This window comes from Pieris napi, chromosome 16 (genome assembly GCF_905475465.1).
Source record: "Pieris napi chromosome 16, ilPieNapi1.2, whole genome shotgun sequence".
Classification (NCBI taxonomy): Eukaryota; Metazoa; Arthropoda; class Insecta; order Lepidoptera; family Pieridae; genus Pieris; species Pieris napi.
In genome coordinates this window covers 10,876,881-10,895,672 of record NC_062249.1, presented here as the reverse complement: position 1 = coordinate 10,895,672, position 18,792 = coordinate 10,876,881, and the positions used below count along the sequence as shown (strand labels likewise).

Below are 18,792 nucleotides of genomic sequence, written 5' to 3'. Positions count from 1 at the left end.
TCGGAAACTCAAAAATCAATATACGCTCACAAAAGTCAACAAGTTTGTCCGACTTAAGCGATCTTAAACATTCACAGATTTAAATTTAACTACACTCCCCTTCGGCAATGCAAATATTGATTGTCAATCCCGTACAAATACGGAGTTTCAATGGTGCATAGAGATTTAAGCACGGCCAATTCTAGAATCCCATCTTCATATAATATTAACGCGCTTCTAACGCTGTACCCTGCATTGCGTGCATAACTTATGAGGCTCTAATAGAAGGTTCTTCACTCAATTAAGCTAAATGAATAGTGATAAAAAGAAATATGTTTAAAAATGATAGACGTTAAAATAAAATAAAATAAAATAAAATATGTTTATTATGGAACATAAGATACATGTATCACTTATTCCACGTCATTAAATTTGAAGGCATCCCTACTCATCGGCAAAGAAGACAGAGGGGGTAGGCCGAGAGAAAAAGCCGGCGTAAAAAACTCTCGGTACTCTTTTAAAACAGCAAATCATCAAACAACACTTATTAAAACAAATATCGCAAATTAATTAGAAGTAGCCTGTCTAGCACTAGTCCCAGGCCCTTTTATCAACTAGATAATCGTTGACTTTATAGTAAGCCTTTTTACACAGCTTTTCTTTAATACATTTCTTAAATTTATTGTAAGGCAGGGATAAAAGAGCCTCTGGGATTTTATTAAAGAAGAGTATCCCTTTCCCCAAAAAAGAATTACTAACTTTAGATAGTCTAGTACGGGGAAATTGCAGCCTGCGTTTGTTCCGTGTATTAACTTTGTGCGTATGTTCTATTCTAGTAAACTTATCACTATTTTTGTATACATACATAATATTTTCATAAATATATTGCGAGGGAAAGGTGAGTATATTAATTTCCTTGAATTTATCTCTAAGAGATTCCCTACATTTTAAATTATAGATTGCACGAATAGCCCTCTTCTGCAGGATGAAAATAGTTTCGACATCAGCAGCATGACCCCATAATAATAAGCCATAAGTCATTAAGCTATGAAAGTAACTAAAATAAACAAGTCTAGCTGTATCGACATCAGTTAGTGAGCGAATTTTTTTAACCGCGTAGGCTGCAGAACTAAGTCTCTTCGCCAATCCGTTAATATGAGGGGACCACTGAAGTTTTGAATCCATGGTGATTCCGAGAAATACAGTTGTATCATCCAGATTCAATTCCTCACAGTTTATAATTGGTCTAGTATCCATAACCCTTGCATTTTTTGCACAAAATTTAATGCATTTTGTCTTTTTTGCATTAAGTAGAAGGTTATTCATACTAAACCAATGGACAATCGAAGACAGAGCATTGTTCACATCGTCAAAATTTGTTATTTGTCGTTTGATTTTAAAAATCAAGGACGTGTCATCAGCAAACAAAACTATCTGATGTTTTCTCTCTACCATGAAAGGTAGATCATTTATATAAACAAGAAAGAGGAAAGGGCCAAGAATTGAGCCCTGTGGTACCCCCATATCTACTGCCGACCCAGAGGACCTCTTACCATTCACTTCAACCTTCTGAGTTCTTCCGTGTAAATAGGAAGTCAGAAGATTCAGTGCGGTATTCTTGATGCCATAATGGCGGAGTTTCCCGATTAAGGTCTCGTGTTGGACACAATCAAATGCTTTGGATAAGTCGCAGAAAACACCTAAAGCGTCATGCGACTCCTCCCAAGCCTTAATTATATATCTATATAACTCAACACCGGCATCGGCTGTCGAGCGACCCTTGGTAAAACCGAACTGATTATTATGTAATAATTTGTTTACGTTAAAATGACTTACCAGTTGATTTAATATAATTTTTTCAAATATTTTACTACAAGTAGGTAGTACGGAAATTGGTCTAAAGTTACTGGGGTCGGACATACTACCTGCTTTAAATAAAGGAATAACTTTACTATGTTTCATTAGATCGGGAAACTCGCCATTTTTAATACAATTGTTGAAAATTATAGCTAGATGGGGAGCAATTACATCAATTATGCTACTAATTATTTTTACAGAAATACCCCAAAGATCGGTAGTGTTCTTAATATCTATGGTTCTAAATATCCTCACTATATCGTCGGCACCAATGGGTCGGAATGAAAAACTGACCTTGCACTCGTTTACATTATCTTTAAGCAGCGATTCAGCGAGGGCGGGAGATGATTGAAGAGACTTAGTAGTCGAAATTGGAATGTCAGAAAAGTACTTATCAAAAACAATCGCTATCTCTTCGTTAGATTTGATTATAGTGTTATCGACACATAGTTCGATGTCTTGATTGCGATCCCTGACTCTTCCAGTTTCACTATCAATTATCTTCCAAGTCATTTTAGTTTTATTGGTACTATTTTTAATCTTGTTTTTGATATTTAAGGACTTGGCCGCGTAACAAACTTTCTTAAATAATTTCGAATAATTTCGAACATAAAGAATAAATTCTTCATTATGATTGTATGACTTTTCAGCGTAAAGGTCATACAACCGTTGTCTACTTTTATAAATTCCCGCTGTCGCCCAATCACTAAACGATTTACACTGCGAATGAGAGACTTTCTTTGGGGTAAAGATGGTGTTGAACTCTTTATTAATACAATCACTTAGATTGTTGTATTGTGTATCAACGGTAGTACCTACCGGTAATAAAGGTAGGCGTTTACCTATATTATGTCTAAATCTCACCATTCGCTTTTTATTCACTGGAACAAACACACTGCTCTTATTTACTTGTTTCACCACTTTACATTTTAGCGCCACTAACTGTCCACAATGATCTGAGCTAAGATCAGTTGTAATTGAGGTTTGCATTGCCTCTGCATCTGTAAATACATTATCTATACATGTAGCAGTGGAGCTTGTAATTCTAGTGGGCTCAAGAAACAAGTTAACAAGATTGTAAGATTTTAATAACAGATTGAATTTTTTACTAATGGAGGTATTTTCTAATAAATTTATATTGAAGTCACCACATACAATAATATACTTATTGTTCTTAAAACTAACTTTACACAAAATTTCCTCCAACTTTTCTTCAAAAAAATCGTAAGATGCACTTGGTGGTCTGTAAACACTTAAAATAATGCAATTCTCAATCTCTATACAGGCTACTTCCAAAGAGTGTTCTACAGACAGACACACGATGTCATTACGCTCTTTATACTTTAAATTTTTATTAACAATAATCAAAGAGCCCCCATGAATCGCCGACAATCTGCAAAACGAACTTGCAACTTGGTGCTGATCAAAGTTAAAGATGATTTGGCATTCTCTAAGCCAATGTTCGGTAATGCATAGGACATCAATTTTACTTGATTTTAAAAACTACTCCAATTCTAATTCTTTGCCCAACATACCTTGCATGTTTTGATGCATCAAGTTTAAACAGTTGTTGTTAGTAATATTACATGTTGAGCTGAGTTGTACTAAATTATTGCTAGAGTTTGCCTCTATTGTCACACTATCTAATTTAAATTATTAATACTTAATGAAGTGCTACTGCAAGTATCACTACATTCTTTTAAGCTAAGCTGCTCAATAGAAGCAGTTGTCTGAAAAGCTATCTGCTCAATAGAAGCAGTTGTCTGAAAAGCTAAATGTTTAGCTTTAGTTGTAAATAAAAAGTAAGATAGCATAGTAGCTATCTGTTGTAAATAATAATTAGGTAGGCGGAACCTATCCTTTGTCACCTTTGGAACCTGTTCTTATTTTTATCACATATTTAATTTAAAAGCTTTCAAAATTTTATGAATTTTAACATAAATATATATAACTAGCTGTTCCCTATTTACATTGTGATTGAATGGTTGAGAAATGAGAAAGAAAACATTTCATATAAGTTTAATTTTGCAATACTTGTGGAAAAAAACTGAAAATTAAAAAAAAACAATCCTTGATGTGGATTATATATCATGCTAAAATTTCAGCTCGATCAGTGCAGAACTTTTTGAGTTTTTAAAGCGTACACAAACAAAACATTTATATATACCTATATAGATTGTAATTTGTAATTTTATTGAAAAAAGGTTGTTTGTTATCGCTGGATCAAGGATTTATTGGTTATGTCACCTAACATATTGTCAAAGACCCTAATCATCATAAAATCGTCAAGAACAAATTATAAACATTAGAGTTACCAATATTCTTTTCTAGAGACGAAAAGAGAGAGATAAAGGCCTTATGACAGATTAGTTAGTAAACAGAACCCAAATAGACTTGGGATGAGATTCAGAGCCGAAACATAGCGCAGACCTTCTTAAGTCCTTTACGTTTTTAACAGTATTCGTAGCGCTACGCTTCCGCATCTTTAGATTGAAGTTAAGCTACAATGTGCACTTAAAAGGAAGGATTTTTATACGATAATAACGACCTAGATTCAAACATAATGGCTATGATATAAATAGACTATTATAGATGGAAAAAACTAGAACACGTGCATTAAATGAAAGGTAATTATGAATATGCGCGATTTTTAAGCATTTTCCGTTTGAATAATTCACTTGAAAGCACTTATTTTTATTGCATAATACTGTTATTGTGAATACAGAGCAAGGCTATTTTAAATTTTTCAGTTCATTTAGTGACTACTAGTAGCAAGGCGAGCAGTGTTGGCCTTGTGGCTTCAGCGTGCGACTCTCATCCCTGAGGTCGTAGGTTCTATCCCCAGCTGTGCACTAATAGATATTCTTTGTATGTGCGCATTTAACATTCGGTCGAGCGGTGAAGGAAAACATTGTGAGGAAACCGGCTTGCCTTAAACCCAAAAAAGTCGATGTAGGTTACTGCACAAGAAGCTGATAACCTACTTATATTAGGTTGACAAATGATCATGAAACAGACATAGAAATCTGAGGCCTAGACCTAAAGAAGGTTGAAGGATGCTCTACTGGTTTACTCGTAGCATGGAAAGGTATCTAATTACGAAATTTTCACATCCAGTGGCGCCTCACTTAAGGTCTTGGACTAAGCTTACTGTATATGTTTCGTAATAATTTTATTTTTTTTAAACTTAGCACTTTTATTCCGGGATAACATTAAATGATAACTCATGTCTCAGTTGATCAAGCTTTCTGTGTTGAACTCGAAACACGTGGAATCATTCTCCGAGAAATGATATTTTAAACGCGATTTTATGTTCGAGAAAACTTATTCATCTAAAAAGAACATACACTGTATAATTCAGACCAACAAAATAGTTGTTATGTATATACCTTTAAATGACCAAGAATGTACGGTATTAAACGGTCAAAATATCATTTGTTCATATAGGTAACTTAATGACTTATGAACGTCCATAAAAAAATAGTTTAAATTTACTGCCAATCAATCACGGGCGTAGAACGAAAAGAACTGGCAATACTCTCCGTTACAATTTTAAATCAATGTTTTTCATTTGTAAGCACCTGCAACCTCCATCACGCTCCTCATGAAAGAAAATTAAAACTCTCTCAACCGCTGATTAAGTTAATTATTTATGTATTATACCCATGCTTTGTAATCTTAATTCACTGGTAAACTAATGAATATTATCTAATACGAATTACATTATCCCATTTAACAGCGCAGATAAGAATTAAAAAGAAAAAATAAATTATATTTGTAGTCGACACGCGCTAAGCTTTCGTTTTGACAACTGTTTCGTGTTATGTTTGTAAAATATGTTCCCGCCTTTTCCCAAAACATCGTTTACGCCTTTCTCATTTTAATACGAATGTTATTTATGACCGTTCGAGGAAAATGTATTTTTTCTTAATGTAATAATTTCAAACATTTTAATATAAAAATACGTTTTACGCTAACATCTTTAACTTGTATAAATGCTAAATTGTTTTATGTTTTAATAGAACATTCTGAAGTGATTTTCTGCTATAGTTATCAGATACTACCTCCCGACACAAAATAAAATAAAATTTTGTCAACGTTAAAGAATTATTTCAATAAAAAGTTAGCACTTTCTCCTATAATAGTTATTTCTAAGCCACTTATATGGTTGACATACTTGACTTAGTGAAACTATGGTGAATTTAATCATAAACTGATGTGAAAACTTTTAATTTTCTAAAACTAAATCTATTTAAACATTTATGCTTCTTATTCCAAAATAAAATCTAGACGAAGGTTTGTTATTGAACAGACATTACCATCATTATTTTTAAAGAACGTATTTCACGCTTTATAGCCTAGAAGTTAAGCGGTCGACCCTGAGATCGTGTATTCAAATCACGACTTCTTTCTATATATGCGATGTATATGATGAAAATTTCTTGATCCAAAGATTGACGACCTTTGAACACAGAAGGATGATATAGTATACATAAATTAAGCACATATAAATCTGAGATGTCCTAAGTCTAAGTTTCTCCCAAATATCAATGTACGGTATTAATCCAGGATATCCATATAGCATGTGTCAAATTAAGCCCGCCTTGATACCAATATTATTCAAACATTGTACGCTTAAGCGACATCCACTATCTTAGAACTAATCATAGTAACTTTCGAGTGAAGTTTGACAGCCGCAATAGTTAAAATTAATTGGATCGCAAACTGACGTTCAGAATAATTGTTATTGGGTTTGTAATAAATTAGATTACGTATATTGTATAATTGTATACTTTGATGAACGCTTCTATTAGACCACAAGCCCATGAACAAAAAATACCTGTGAAATGACCCAACCTGAATTATGCTTAGAAGGCTGTTACTATATCTGAAAATAGCTCTGAGCACTATGCCGTCATTTCTGAGCGGTACATGTGAGTACGTGAGTGAATGGACTTTCTCAGGTACAATGGGGGAATTTCGACTAATTATTAATGTACGGCTTTGTTATAAGTGTATAGATGATTAAAAATAAATGTCGAAAAACCTAGTGCCGTACAAAAGTGATGGTGCCGGAAGTCGGTGCAAATTTTTAATTCGACGACAGTTGCTGAAGCAATATAGGTCATTTATTACTGTATGGCATTTGTGTGATTCCTATACACTACATTTCGCTCACTCAGGCTTTCTTTATAAGCGTGGCGATTTCCTAAATCGTCGGAGTTATGCCCCGAAAGTATAGCCAGATATAGGCACTCTCTTCGACTGTTACATTGCATTCGTTACCTAGCCATTAAAAAATAAATAAATCAGTGGCGCTACAACCTCTTTAGGTCTTGGCCTCAGATTTCTGAATCGGTTTCTTGATAATTTTTAAATCTAATAGGCAAGTAGGTGATCAGCTTCCAGTGCCTGACACATGCCGTCGACTTTTTTGGGTCTAAGACATGTCGGTTTCCTCACGATGTTTTCCTTCACCGTTCGAGCAAATGTTAAATGCGCACATAGAAAGAAAGACCATTGGTGTACAGCCTGGGATCGAACCTACGACCTCAGGTATGAGAGTCGCACGCTGAAGCCACTAGGCCAATACTGCTCTTAGATAGAAATTAACATTTAATTATTTCGCTTATATTCTATTGTTGTACGTGAGCGGGTAATATAGAGTGAAAATAAAATCCTCTATTATTTAAAGCACCCCGACGTCCGAGGAATCGTACAATGACTATTGATAAATGTTTAAATGGTACATGGCGGAGAGTGGCACAGCGCAGACAGGATTTGGAGCAGGCGTTTCCCAAAAAAGGGCACACCTATTTAAAAAGATATGATAGAAAATGTGTTTAAGTAAAAGTAAACTTATCTTAAATAAAATGCTATTATTATTATTATGGTTGGAACACTGTTGTTCACAGGCGTAAGCCAAGTGTATAGACTTTTCTTTATTATTCTATGCTTTTTGGTGGATTATATAAATGGTTTTCGGGAGGTCTAACAGTTAATTACTGTGACAGTTGATAGTAGTAACTGTTTTGGCTATTACTGTTATATGTGTAATACAAGCCTTATATTTACTGTATGAATAACATTGATGTCCCCCGTATTAACCTAATAAATAAGTTTCTATAAACGCTACCATATCACTTGACACATTCTTTAATTTCAACATACACACAGTTTTTTAAGTGATAATTTTACTATCGCTGTTGACAGAATGCCAATTATATGTAATACTATTACTCAATTAGTTAAATCCAAAGCTTCAAAACAAGTTAAAAATAACAGGAATTATAAAGACAAAACATCGTATGAGGTTTCAACAATCATGAATATTGAATTAACATCAAGTACATAGACAAATATATACCTCCCAACATTAATAATACAAAACAATAGAAAATCAATTAAACCCGAGTAAGGATTCCTTTAACTAATATAACGCCTAATCCGCAGCCGAGTACGCTTTCTGAATTTCAGCCCGTCTCCCGCGGGACACATTAAATGCGAAACAGGACCTGAATAGAATACCCCATCTGTTTTATGTTTGCCGTTACGTTTAAGAGCAAATTTAATTTCTGCTCCGATAATAAAATAAATAAAATCTTTATTAACCTATTTGAGTTTACAATGTGTTTGGGGCGCGAACTTTCGCTCATTCGCCCGCATTATTGTGGAGTAACTTCTGTAATATAGATATCGCTAATTATATTTTCCTTATTTATAAAAACTAAATCAGTCTTGTAATAACAATGTGTCTTTATTCATCGCAACGTAACCACAATGAGACAAAAAAACGTGTTAAGTACACACAACATGTTAAGTTATACTTTGGCGTAATAATTTTCTTCGAGCACTTTATAGGGTCGTTTCCTTCTTCGAATTTCATTTTTCTTGTCCATTTTAATGGTCACTTCCAATCGAAATGTTATAATATCTACTAATCATGATATCTGACAAAAAACACTGTGTTATATCACATTGTGACGGGTTTTCTCGTATACAAATCATTATTTTGGTTTAAATAAACACGACTGAAAAACACTACGCCATGACAGACAATGCAACTTGTCGATAAAACAGAGCAAGCGCCAACTAGCGGCCCAGACTGTTTTACCGACGTTTTACCAGATATTCCGGGTGTCGGTTTTTTGTGACGATATGCGTTCGCATCGTAAAAATTTACTTCCATCATTTTTCCCTAACGCGCCAAAAGAAGTATAATTTAAAAAAGAGACAGCCGATTAATAGCTGGGCCACAAATAATGTAATGTGGCCGCTAATACAAACGCAGAACCTTGTAGGTTAATCTTCTAAATAAAAACTTGTTACAGTCTAATAAATATTTCTTTTTGTCCACAGAGAGCATTTACAAAGTACCTGGTGACGATAACCGCTTCTATGGAGTCTTCACCACCGCATCCACTGGTCTGATGGGATCCGCAATATGCACTTTCACAATAGGAGACATCCAAAAAGCATTTGAGGGTAAATTCAAGGAGCAAGCCACGTCTAGTTCCGCCTGGCTGCCAGTTATCAGCAGCAAAGTACCAGAACCCAGACCTGGCACCTGCGTCAATGACACCTCGTCTTTGCCGGACACTGTTCTTAACTTTATACGGTAAGAATTTTACATGTTGTTATCGGAGAATTTAGTCGGGGTTTCACGCTAGGATTTTGATTGTCACAAATAACCACCAGTATAGTTTTAAAGCAGATTTGTATTTTAGCAATTTTCAAAACTCAAACTCAAAATATCTTTATTCAAGTGGATAACCAAGTAGACTTTTGAATTGTCAAGTTAAATAAATTGTAAATTTACATTTACTACCAGTTCGCAAGTCAAGGGCGTAGAGCGGGTAAGAAAAGAAGAACTGGCAAGAAACTTTCCGCCACTCTTTTTAATCGCCAAGTATTGTCATACAAATTGTTTGAACAGGAGCAAATCAATCCCAAGGATTAGGATCATTTTAGTATTCCTCAAATTTATAAAACGCTTTAAACTTTTCAGTGCAACCTTTGATCATGACTACATGATTTATTAACATGCTATAATCTTTAATTAAGTAAATAAAGTTTCATTTTGTTTTTGTGTTTGTAACATATAATTTTTAAAGTACGTATATGAATAAGGAGCCCAATTATTATAGACCATTGACAGTCCTCTATGTTAATTTGACACAGAGAAAAAATAAGATGTTTTATCGAAAACAAGATATTCACAGCATACAGCAACTGTGTTGCAGTTTTATGTATACTTCTTTAAAAATAGCACAGAAGTGCCTGCATACTAATGAACGCCATCAAAACAATCTCTTGTATTACATGTGTAAAGGATCATTTTCGCGTCTGGCAATTACAATCTGTCTCAAGACACGTACAGCGCATTACGGTTGACGTACATAAACAAAGTTCGCGATCGCATACAGTGTTGCCAGTTGGCAGACACTTGAGGCCTCACTTTTATCTAGCGACACGTACTCTTAATTACCGCACTCACGGCGAGCGTTCAATTATTTTTTTTCCACACTTTACGTGGAAACGCTGAGATTTTTACACTTCACCTGAAACATGGGAATAACAATTCAGTGGAAATTTTAATTAAATGAGTGGATTGTTGAAATGGTTTAATGCTGTCCGTGTCGGATTGCGTTTGACATTATCGCATAACGCAGGCAATTTACGTAAATACGGTTGAAGTGTTATATCATATTTCAGTACGAAATACCTTTAATTATAGTTTTCTTAGCTAGTGATCCTTGTCAATTAGAAATGAACTATTTACACTTGGATCGTGAAAATAAACGAACAGTTCGACTTAGGGTCCTTTCAAGAAAATAACGTACCAATTCTTAAAAGGCCGCAACGCACTCGCGAGCCGTCTGGTATTAGGAGTGTTCATGGGCGGCGGTATCACTCAACATGAGATGAGCCTCCTGCCTGTTTGCCTTTAAAAAGAACACATTATTTGCATTACACATAATACAATAATTATTATGAAAATTTTCACTCAATGAGAATTGTAACTAAGCGATCTCTTTCAAATTTTAAGAAACAGATTTAAAAATATATATAAACGATAAATACGGAAATAATATTTAATATTAATAAGCCTCATTTATTCCTTGAAACATTCATCCATCTTTACTAAAGATACTCTCACTTTACTAACAATAGGTACGTTAACATTGTCGTTCCTTACTTACTTCCCAAGGTGAGCAGAATTTTTCAAAGTGCGTCTGCAAAAACCAACCTAGGAGTACATCTCTTTCGAATTCTTCGCGATTTTAACGGATTAAATAGTACTTATCCGGAGCTGGATATATTTCGTATTGATCAATGTTAAAGAAAGCATTGTTAAGTGTCTATCTCGTACATAATCCGCTGTTGTTCTCTCCGCTGTAATTCTGGTATTTTGATTCTATGTTGTATATATTTTTTGTAACATACATGTTTACGTAAATTGTCATATATTTTAGATAAAAGACTTTGTAACATATACCGTAGATATTATGATAAATAAACATATTTTTTTAAGGGACCTTTTGTAGAGTATAGGCCTCCACCTCCAACTGGCTCCATCTCTCTCTATCTTGAGCAATCAAGTAGATATATTATTGCACATATTGCCAGGGGGATCCATAGATTCTATACGTACCTACGCCTTGCTTATCTGCTACTTTTAATGGTCGAGTGAATAGGCTATTTCGCTCTTACAACTTTATTACAAACATTGATGAAAATATTGATGTGATAACAGACTACAAACTTACCGTAACTTTATTTTGCAGGCTCTTAATGTGGTTTAAGTTTTCATTTAGTTTTGTTTATTACTGTTATTGTTCTTTTTTATCTTTTTAGTTTTAGTTATTATTGATTTTTAATGTTTAGTTATTTTTTTTTGTTTTGTTTTATTTTACTTTTATTTTGTGGTTGTTTGTTTAATTTTTTCCTTTGATAGATTTCTTATGTTCTATAATAATTACATCAATTATTATAGAACATGTGTATGTGTGTTAAATTTGTGATGTCATATTTTTTTAGACGTAGACAATGTTTTAGAATGTATAAATAAATACTATAAATAAAACGGAAATATTATATTAAAAAAGATAAAGTAGAGATATACCAAGATCTCTTTCATTTCAGATCCCACCCGTTGATGGATAGCGCTGTGTCTCATGAACACGAAAAGCCGATTTACTACAAACGAGACCTGTTCTTCACGAGGCTGGTGGTAGACCGCGTCAAGGTGGACATGATGGGCCATCAATTGGATTACACAGTCTACTATGCTGGAACAAGTAAGTTATTTTGAGGTTATTCTAGTCTTTTACTTGCTGACTTTGCCACTCAAACCTTCGAGCAGTGCAGTATTGGCCTAGTTGCTTCAACGTGCGACTCTCATACCTGAAGTCGTAGGTTCGATCCCCGGCACCAATGGTTTTTTTTTTCTATGAGCGCATTTAACATCTGCTCGAACGGTGAAGGAAAATATTTTGAAAAACCGACTTGTGTTAGATCTAAATAGTCGAAGGCATGTTTCAGTCAAAGGATGTGTGTTGATCAACCTTGCCTATTAGATTGACAAATGCTCGTAAAACAGATATAGAAATATGAAGATCAGAGCTAAAAAGGTTGTAACGCCACTGATTTATTTATTTATTGTATTAAGTCGACTAACTTGAATATTATATTAATAACGTCACCTCGTGACCCACTACAGTGTGTCAAAATAAATTTTAAGTATACGAGTCATAGTCTCGAATTATTATATTTATTAAAAAAAAAACATTAATTTCAATCATTACGTATAGTTAATATAAAATAATATTACATATATCGTAAAATAAGATTTATTAAGAAACTATTACCTGACACCTAAAGAAGGGCGAAACCTTTAAATCTATATCACCCCTACCTCTCACATAATATAGCACTTATCTAAAATTAAGTACACTTCAAAGTGTCTTAAGTGCACATCACCATCGAAATTGAATTAATAATTTTGACTTGAGTGATACGGTAATTGAATAACGCTTCACGCCAAGGGTCGGGTCACGAATATTCGACCCGCAAAGATTTATTTTGGCAGCTGTCAATGGATTATGATTTGTTAACATGAATATTCCATGTTAATTGTCACGAACACGATATATTCGATTTTTGAAAATTTATAGAAGGATACAGGTATAATATTTTACACAAATAACACATCAATTCTTTAAACCATAATTTTTGATATTCTTAATTTGAAAATAGACCTTTTTGTTCGAAATTTAAAATATTAAATTTTACTTTTAAATGCATTGCAAAAACACATACATTATTTTAACCATAGATCTTGACATTCTTAATTTGAAAATGGGTAATGGGCCTTTTTGTTCGAAATTTAAAACTTTAAATTTTACTTTTAAATGTGCAAAGTGTAAAACCGGTGAAATTAAACACAGACTCGTAAATACAGATTATGTCCTCTGTGCACATGAATACTTTTGATTGACTACGTTCACCATTCCGTGCATGCAACTGTTTGAATAAAGGTACTCCGACATTAGCGTCCGCTTCCATTCATGGCGGGACATGCTAGACATGAAAAACCGTTTATACTATTTGTATGCACACAACACCTCCTTAACACTTTGTCAACTTGCTATTTATTAACTTTTAAAAGCACTAAAGCTTTTAAGCCGCACACTTGAACTGTATTCCGTTTTTCTCGCAAGTAGCAAAAAGTGCATTTCTCTTTAAGCCTTTTTGAAAGTCGCGTTTCATTTCCACAGTTTTTCTTTCTCCTAAGGGGTTGTGGGATCTCGAAAGTATAATGCGAACGAGTTATTTAATAACTCCGACACTTTCTGTCATTGCGTCACTGGAAAGTAATTTCTTACCCTTTAAATTCTAGTAAAAAAAATATTATTTAAATATAAATATCATATGAATAGGTAATGTAATAAGCCTTACATATTTTATTGAGTAAATAAGTAACAAGAGTAGTAATGGCCTAGTGGCTTCAGCGTGCGACTCTCATCGCAGAGGTCGTAGGTTCGATCCCCGTATGTGCACCAATGGATTTTCTTTTTATGTGCGTATTTAACACTAGCTTGAACGCTGAAGGAAATCATCTTGAGAAAACCACCTTGCCTTAGACCCAAAAAGTCTACGGCGTGTGTCAGGCACAGAAATCTGAAACCCAGTCCTAAAAAGGTTGTAGCGCCAATGATTTATTTTTTTAAATAAGTAACAAATTTATATAACTTTTGTATCAACTACATTGTATTAAATCCGCAAATAATAGGTGCTAAATCTCACAGCGCCTGTCAGACAAACATAGAATTGCACTCAGTATAAATATATGCACCTTGAGATTGTGGCAGACCACTGAACGTCACGCAGGATGTCGGCGCGGTGAAAATTCCCTTCGCTATAAACAACGCTTTCAAGTGGTAATAGCCTGCGGTATTGCAATTTTCAGCAGTCTTCCTCAAAATCGTTTTCTAAACAAACCGTTCTCAGACTGAATGAATTAAACTCACGTAGGTATCTAACGAAGGGGGAGTTTACGGAACTTCTAAAAAGAAGAGCCACATTCGAGTTGGTGTTTGAAATGCTCGTGTGGAATATTAAATTGTTTAAGCGTTACCTTTGACGTCCCTGCTTTAGCCACGTACCGCGATAATTACTGTTGCTTAATTTCCATAATGCTATTTTGTTTATGCCTTCAATAGTCGAATCTCTTCAAGCGTTGGGAACGTTGACAACTTTCTGAGGCAAACTAGAACGCAATTAAATGCTTAAACATTATAGCGCTCAATACAGTATATAGCATGGAAATCCAGCTCTTATATTAAACTCGAAAATAAGTTGTTCGTTTAACTAGTGCCTAAGGCTTCTGAAAAAGGACAGTTTACACTTTCAATAAAGAGTGCGCTGTCTGCCGTGATATTACTTTCCCGCTTACCCCATTTCGAGTGCTTACAGCGTTATAATATGCATTAAACTGCGCTAGCCGGCGTAAAGTTGTAGCGGCGCTCGAGGTGCCGGCAGACAATGAGAAATGAGTGTATGATGTTCCCGCAATGCGGGCTCGCTTCGTTCCATTTGTTTTATCATGCCTAAATCACTGTTGCCATACAACTTCTGAACGTGGAGGTTGATAAAACTTTGACAGCAACTGTCGTGTACACGCCCCTGTTTGTCAATGGAAGGGGGCTGAGTATCAAAGACATTAAGAGTATTTAGAAGTTAACGAAGTTAATTAAATTCCTTGAGACATCACTAAGAGTAAGGGCGTCTTTGTAAACACAATAATAATGTAAACGTATCAAAGACAGCACGCGTTAATAATTACAAAACTTAATTAGGGAATATTATAACCAAAAATTGCAACTTAGAATTGAAGTGCTAGGGTAAGTGCTGTGGAACAGTCTGCTCCTCAGCATAATGCTGAGGCAGGGCCAATTACAATCACAGCACACACGCATTACACACTTAAAACGTACCTTTTTCTGTAAAAGAAAAAAAAAGTTATTTTCATCCTTTTTTCCATTTTTTTGATAATTGTTATTTTGTGTTTCTGTGTGTGTTTTGTCTATACTAATATATATAAAGAGGAAAGATTTGTATTTAAGTATGTTTGTAACGAATTGGCTCTAAAAGTACTGGACTGATTTAAAAAATTCTTTCACCATTTGAATGCAACATTATCACTGATTAATATAGGTTATTTTAATTGCAAGAAAACAATGCTAAAACTACTATAATGTTACCCTTAGTGTAAAAAAATGCCTATAAGATATCTTTCATCGCATGCGCTGCGAAAACTATTGATGATAGAACAAAAAAAATGTTCCACAATATTAAAGAACATATCAATATCTACAAAAATGTTTAACAAATAAATGTCCACTCGTACGAAGTGAGTAAGTAATAATAATAATCGCTAGTTATGTCTATGTCTATGTTAAACTGACGAGAGCGCTAGATCGGAGCGGTTATTAAAGCGATTTAAAATGCACAGACAGCTGAGCCGGGCAGCGGTCAGCGAATATATCGTAGCCATCGTGATATAATTACGTGAACTCCAAGTCACAAAACGCTTAGCCCTTTGAGGTTTGGAATTCAGTTAGAGTTAGCGCACTGGCCAGACAGATTTAATAGCTTTTAGTACGCGAATAAATGTCGCGAAAAGTTCACTTCTCTTCCTATTTTGTCTGCGATGTCAACATGTGTCTGCAGTTTATTAAGCCACTAGTGTATTTAGGATGTTATCCTTTGAGATAACTTTATTTTCAGTGTGCAAATATTTTGTAACAAATGTTTTATGCATAAAGAGATAAAGAGGAACGATTTGGAGATATTTGTAACCAGTAAACTTATCTCTTGGTAACATAGCCTCTAAAAAATGACTAGCTATTTAAAGCTTTAACAGGTTGCTAGAATAATCTAAATATATAAAACAAAGTCGTGTTAGTTACACCACTTATAACTCAAGATCAGCTGGACCGATGTTTTATTTCCTTTTTTTGTGGATTCTTCTCCCCTCCGAATAGCAGAATAAGTAATAAAATATCGGATAAGTTATTCGAATAAAAATTAATTAATGAATTAATTAAACAAATCTAAACAGCATGTGGTGCCATCTGTTGACAAAATTACGCATATAAAAGAAATGTTGTATATCAGAAACTGCTTTAACAAGGAGTATCGCAATATTGACGCTAGAGAGAAGAGCCCTAATGTGTAAAACTGTGTTATTACCTCAATGAAATCCTAAATTAAGTTTAACTAAAGTTAACACGATATCATAAGACTGTTAGGCGGAACGAAGTTCGCCTGGTCCTCTAGTAAAGATATATAGTATAGAATAGTTAGCAAGTTTAAGTAAAACTCTTGAAATTAATATAAACTTGAATTTACATTATTTCTATGACAATTCAATTGCCTTCAGCCATCTTTGTTAGCGAGAGACAAGGTTGAAGACAACAGAAACTTCCTGTAGTACTTGTATTGTATATATTGTGTGTATTTCGACATCGCAGCCATCATATTCTCGAGATCATAAAAAAAGGGTGCGTGTACTTATTGCGTGCATTATTAAAAATAGTTTTTGATTGCATGCAAATAATTAATTACAATTAAATAATCAAAGACTGGAAAAGGAGTCATTATAGTCAATAATAGTTCAGTTTACATTTGAAAAATTAAATAAATAAATATTTATTAATATTATATTTATATTTATTATTATTTTCTAATATTAATTAGTATTGATTTAAATATTCAATTTAAATCACTTCTGATTATAATTCAGACGCACATATAAAATTCGCACTTGTATAATGAAAACAAAATGAAAACACGTGTTTTAATTTCACTCTCATCAATTTTTCATAATGCGCCTAAAGAAGTATAACTTCAAAATTGTTTCTTTATATTAACAGGCTCGTAACAATTTACACCGTCCATATAATATAGGTAATGATACACTGATATTGCTCTCAAAGTATCGGAAAGCCATTTGCCTAAGTGCATGAAGTCAAAGTTTTGCCGTAAACATGAATTGCGATCAAAGGAAATGATATGTGTAGGTGCATTAACTGTACTTTAACGTATTATGGACTCTTGAGACTTATTACAGTTGGTCGGTGAGCCCTTGTATGCAAACGTGAAAGGATCGTTGCCTTTTTATAGTTTAGCTTTTTAATAAATAAAAACGACGACTCATTGGTCTAGTGGTAGTACCCCTGACTGCGAATCCATGGGTCCCGTGTTCGATCCCCGGCTGAGACGAACATCGATGTGATGAGCATTTGGTGTTGTGCTTAGGTCTTGGGTGTTTAAATATGTATTTATATGTCTATCTATCTATAATATGTATGTATATCCGTTGCCTAGTACCCATAACACAAGCTTCACCAGCTTAGCATGGGACTAGGTCAATTGGTGTGAATTGTCTTTAAAAAAAAGATCTATCTAATCAATACTATATATGTAAAGAGATGTTTGGCGGTTTTGACTGACAATAAATTATAGATTTTTGTGTTAGTCAGTGCAAAGAGATTAATTATATGTATAGAAATGTTTCTAAATAAATTATTTACAAGTAAATAATGCTATTGGGAACCCCATAACGCTGTTATAAAAAATACTTAAATAAACATTATTAAAAAATGGGTGTTTTTGTTTGTAATAAATGAAATAAGTAGCAGATATTAAAACTAAATTGCCAGATTATCCCCGTATATATATGGCTATATGTATTTGTAAAATATTAAAAGTCCAGTCGGAGCTGCCCGTTAGAGTTATTTATTTCTAATGTGTTAAAAATTACAATAATAAAATCAAGTAAAAAAGTTTTGTGTTTAATTCTCAGATTTAATATGTTTCATAAGATCTACTTGTATATTGCTTGCTTTATTGTCTGATTAGCCATCTGTGCCTGACTCGGCGATCTTTGGCTTAAAGTTGGAATTTCATCATCTTTTCCACCACAGATTATCAAAAATGGCACGTATTTCCTTAACTCTGCTCTCAACATTAAGGCTATTTTAGTAATAATTATGTAAATATATTTTTTTAAACACCGGAATACTGGATAATTTTAAAATGTTTGTCTAATTTGATATTAATGCGAATACAATTTTAAAACGACAGAAGACGCCATATGTTTTAAAATCGTTAGCTAAAAATTTTAAGCGAAATATTTCATTTTCCGTCATTCTCATTCATAACGAGAACGATATCTTAGTAAGGAAACAGTATGTGTTAAAAATAATGGTCAAACATAAATATAATTTATATATTGGATCACAGTTAATAAATATGGTTTTATTTTTTTAAATACCAAAGGAGGAGGTTATCAATTCGCAATGTATGTATGTATGTAGCTATAGCTTCTACGTACATGGACCGATCCAAATTTAGAGCGAATAGGCCCCAGAGATATCCTTAAGGATT

The 18,792-nt window shown here is 33.8% G+C and overlaps 1 protein-coding gene across 6 annotated transcripts in view; it reads left to right on the top strand.

Annotated features, from left to right (window-relative positions):
- The window catches only part of LOC125057212 (semaphorin-2A), a 405,445-nt gene that overhangs the window by 364,632 nt on the left and 22,021 nt on the right, over window positions 1–18,792 (top strand). For all 6 annotated transcript variants that reach the window (XM_047660755.1, XM_047660754.1, XM_047660749.1 and 3 more), the window contains 2 exons: window positions 9,196–9,454; window positions 11,983–12,137. In XM_047660755.1, the coding sequence (XP_047516711.1) occupies window positions 9,196–9,454; window positions 11,983–12,137 (414 nt within the window). The remainder of the gene's footprint in view (window positions 1–9,195; window positions 9,455–11,982; window positions 12,138–18,792) is intronic.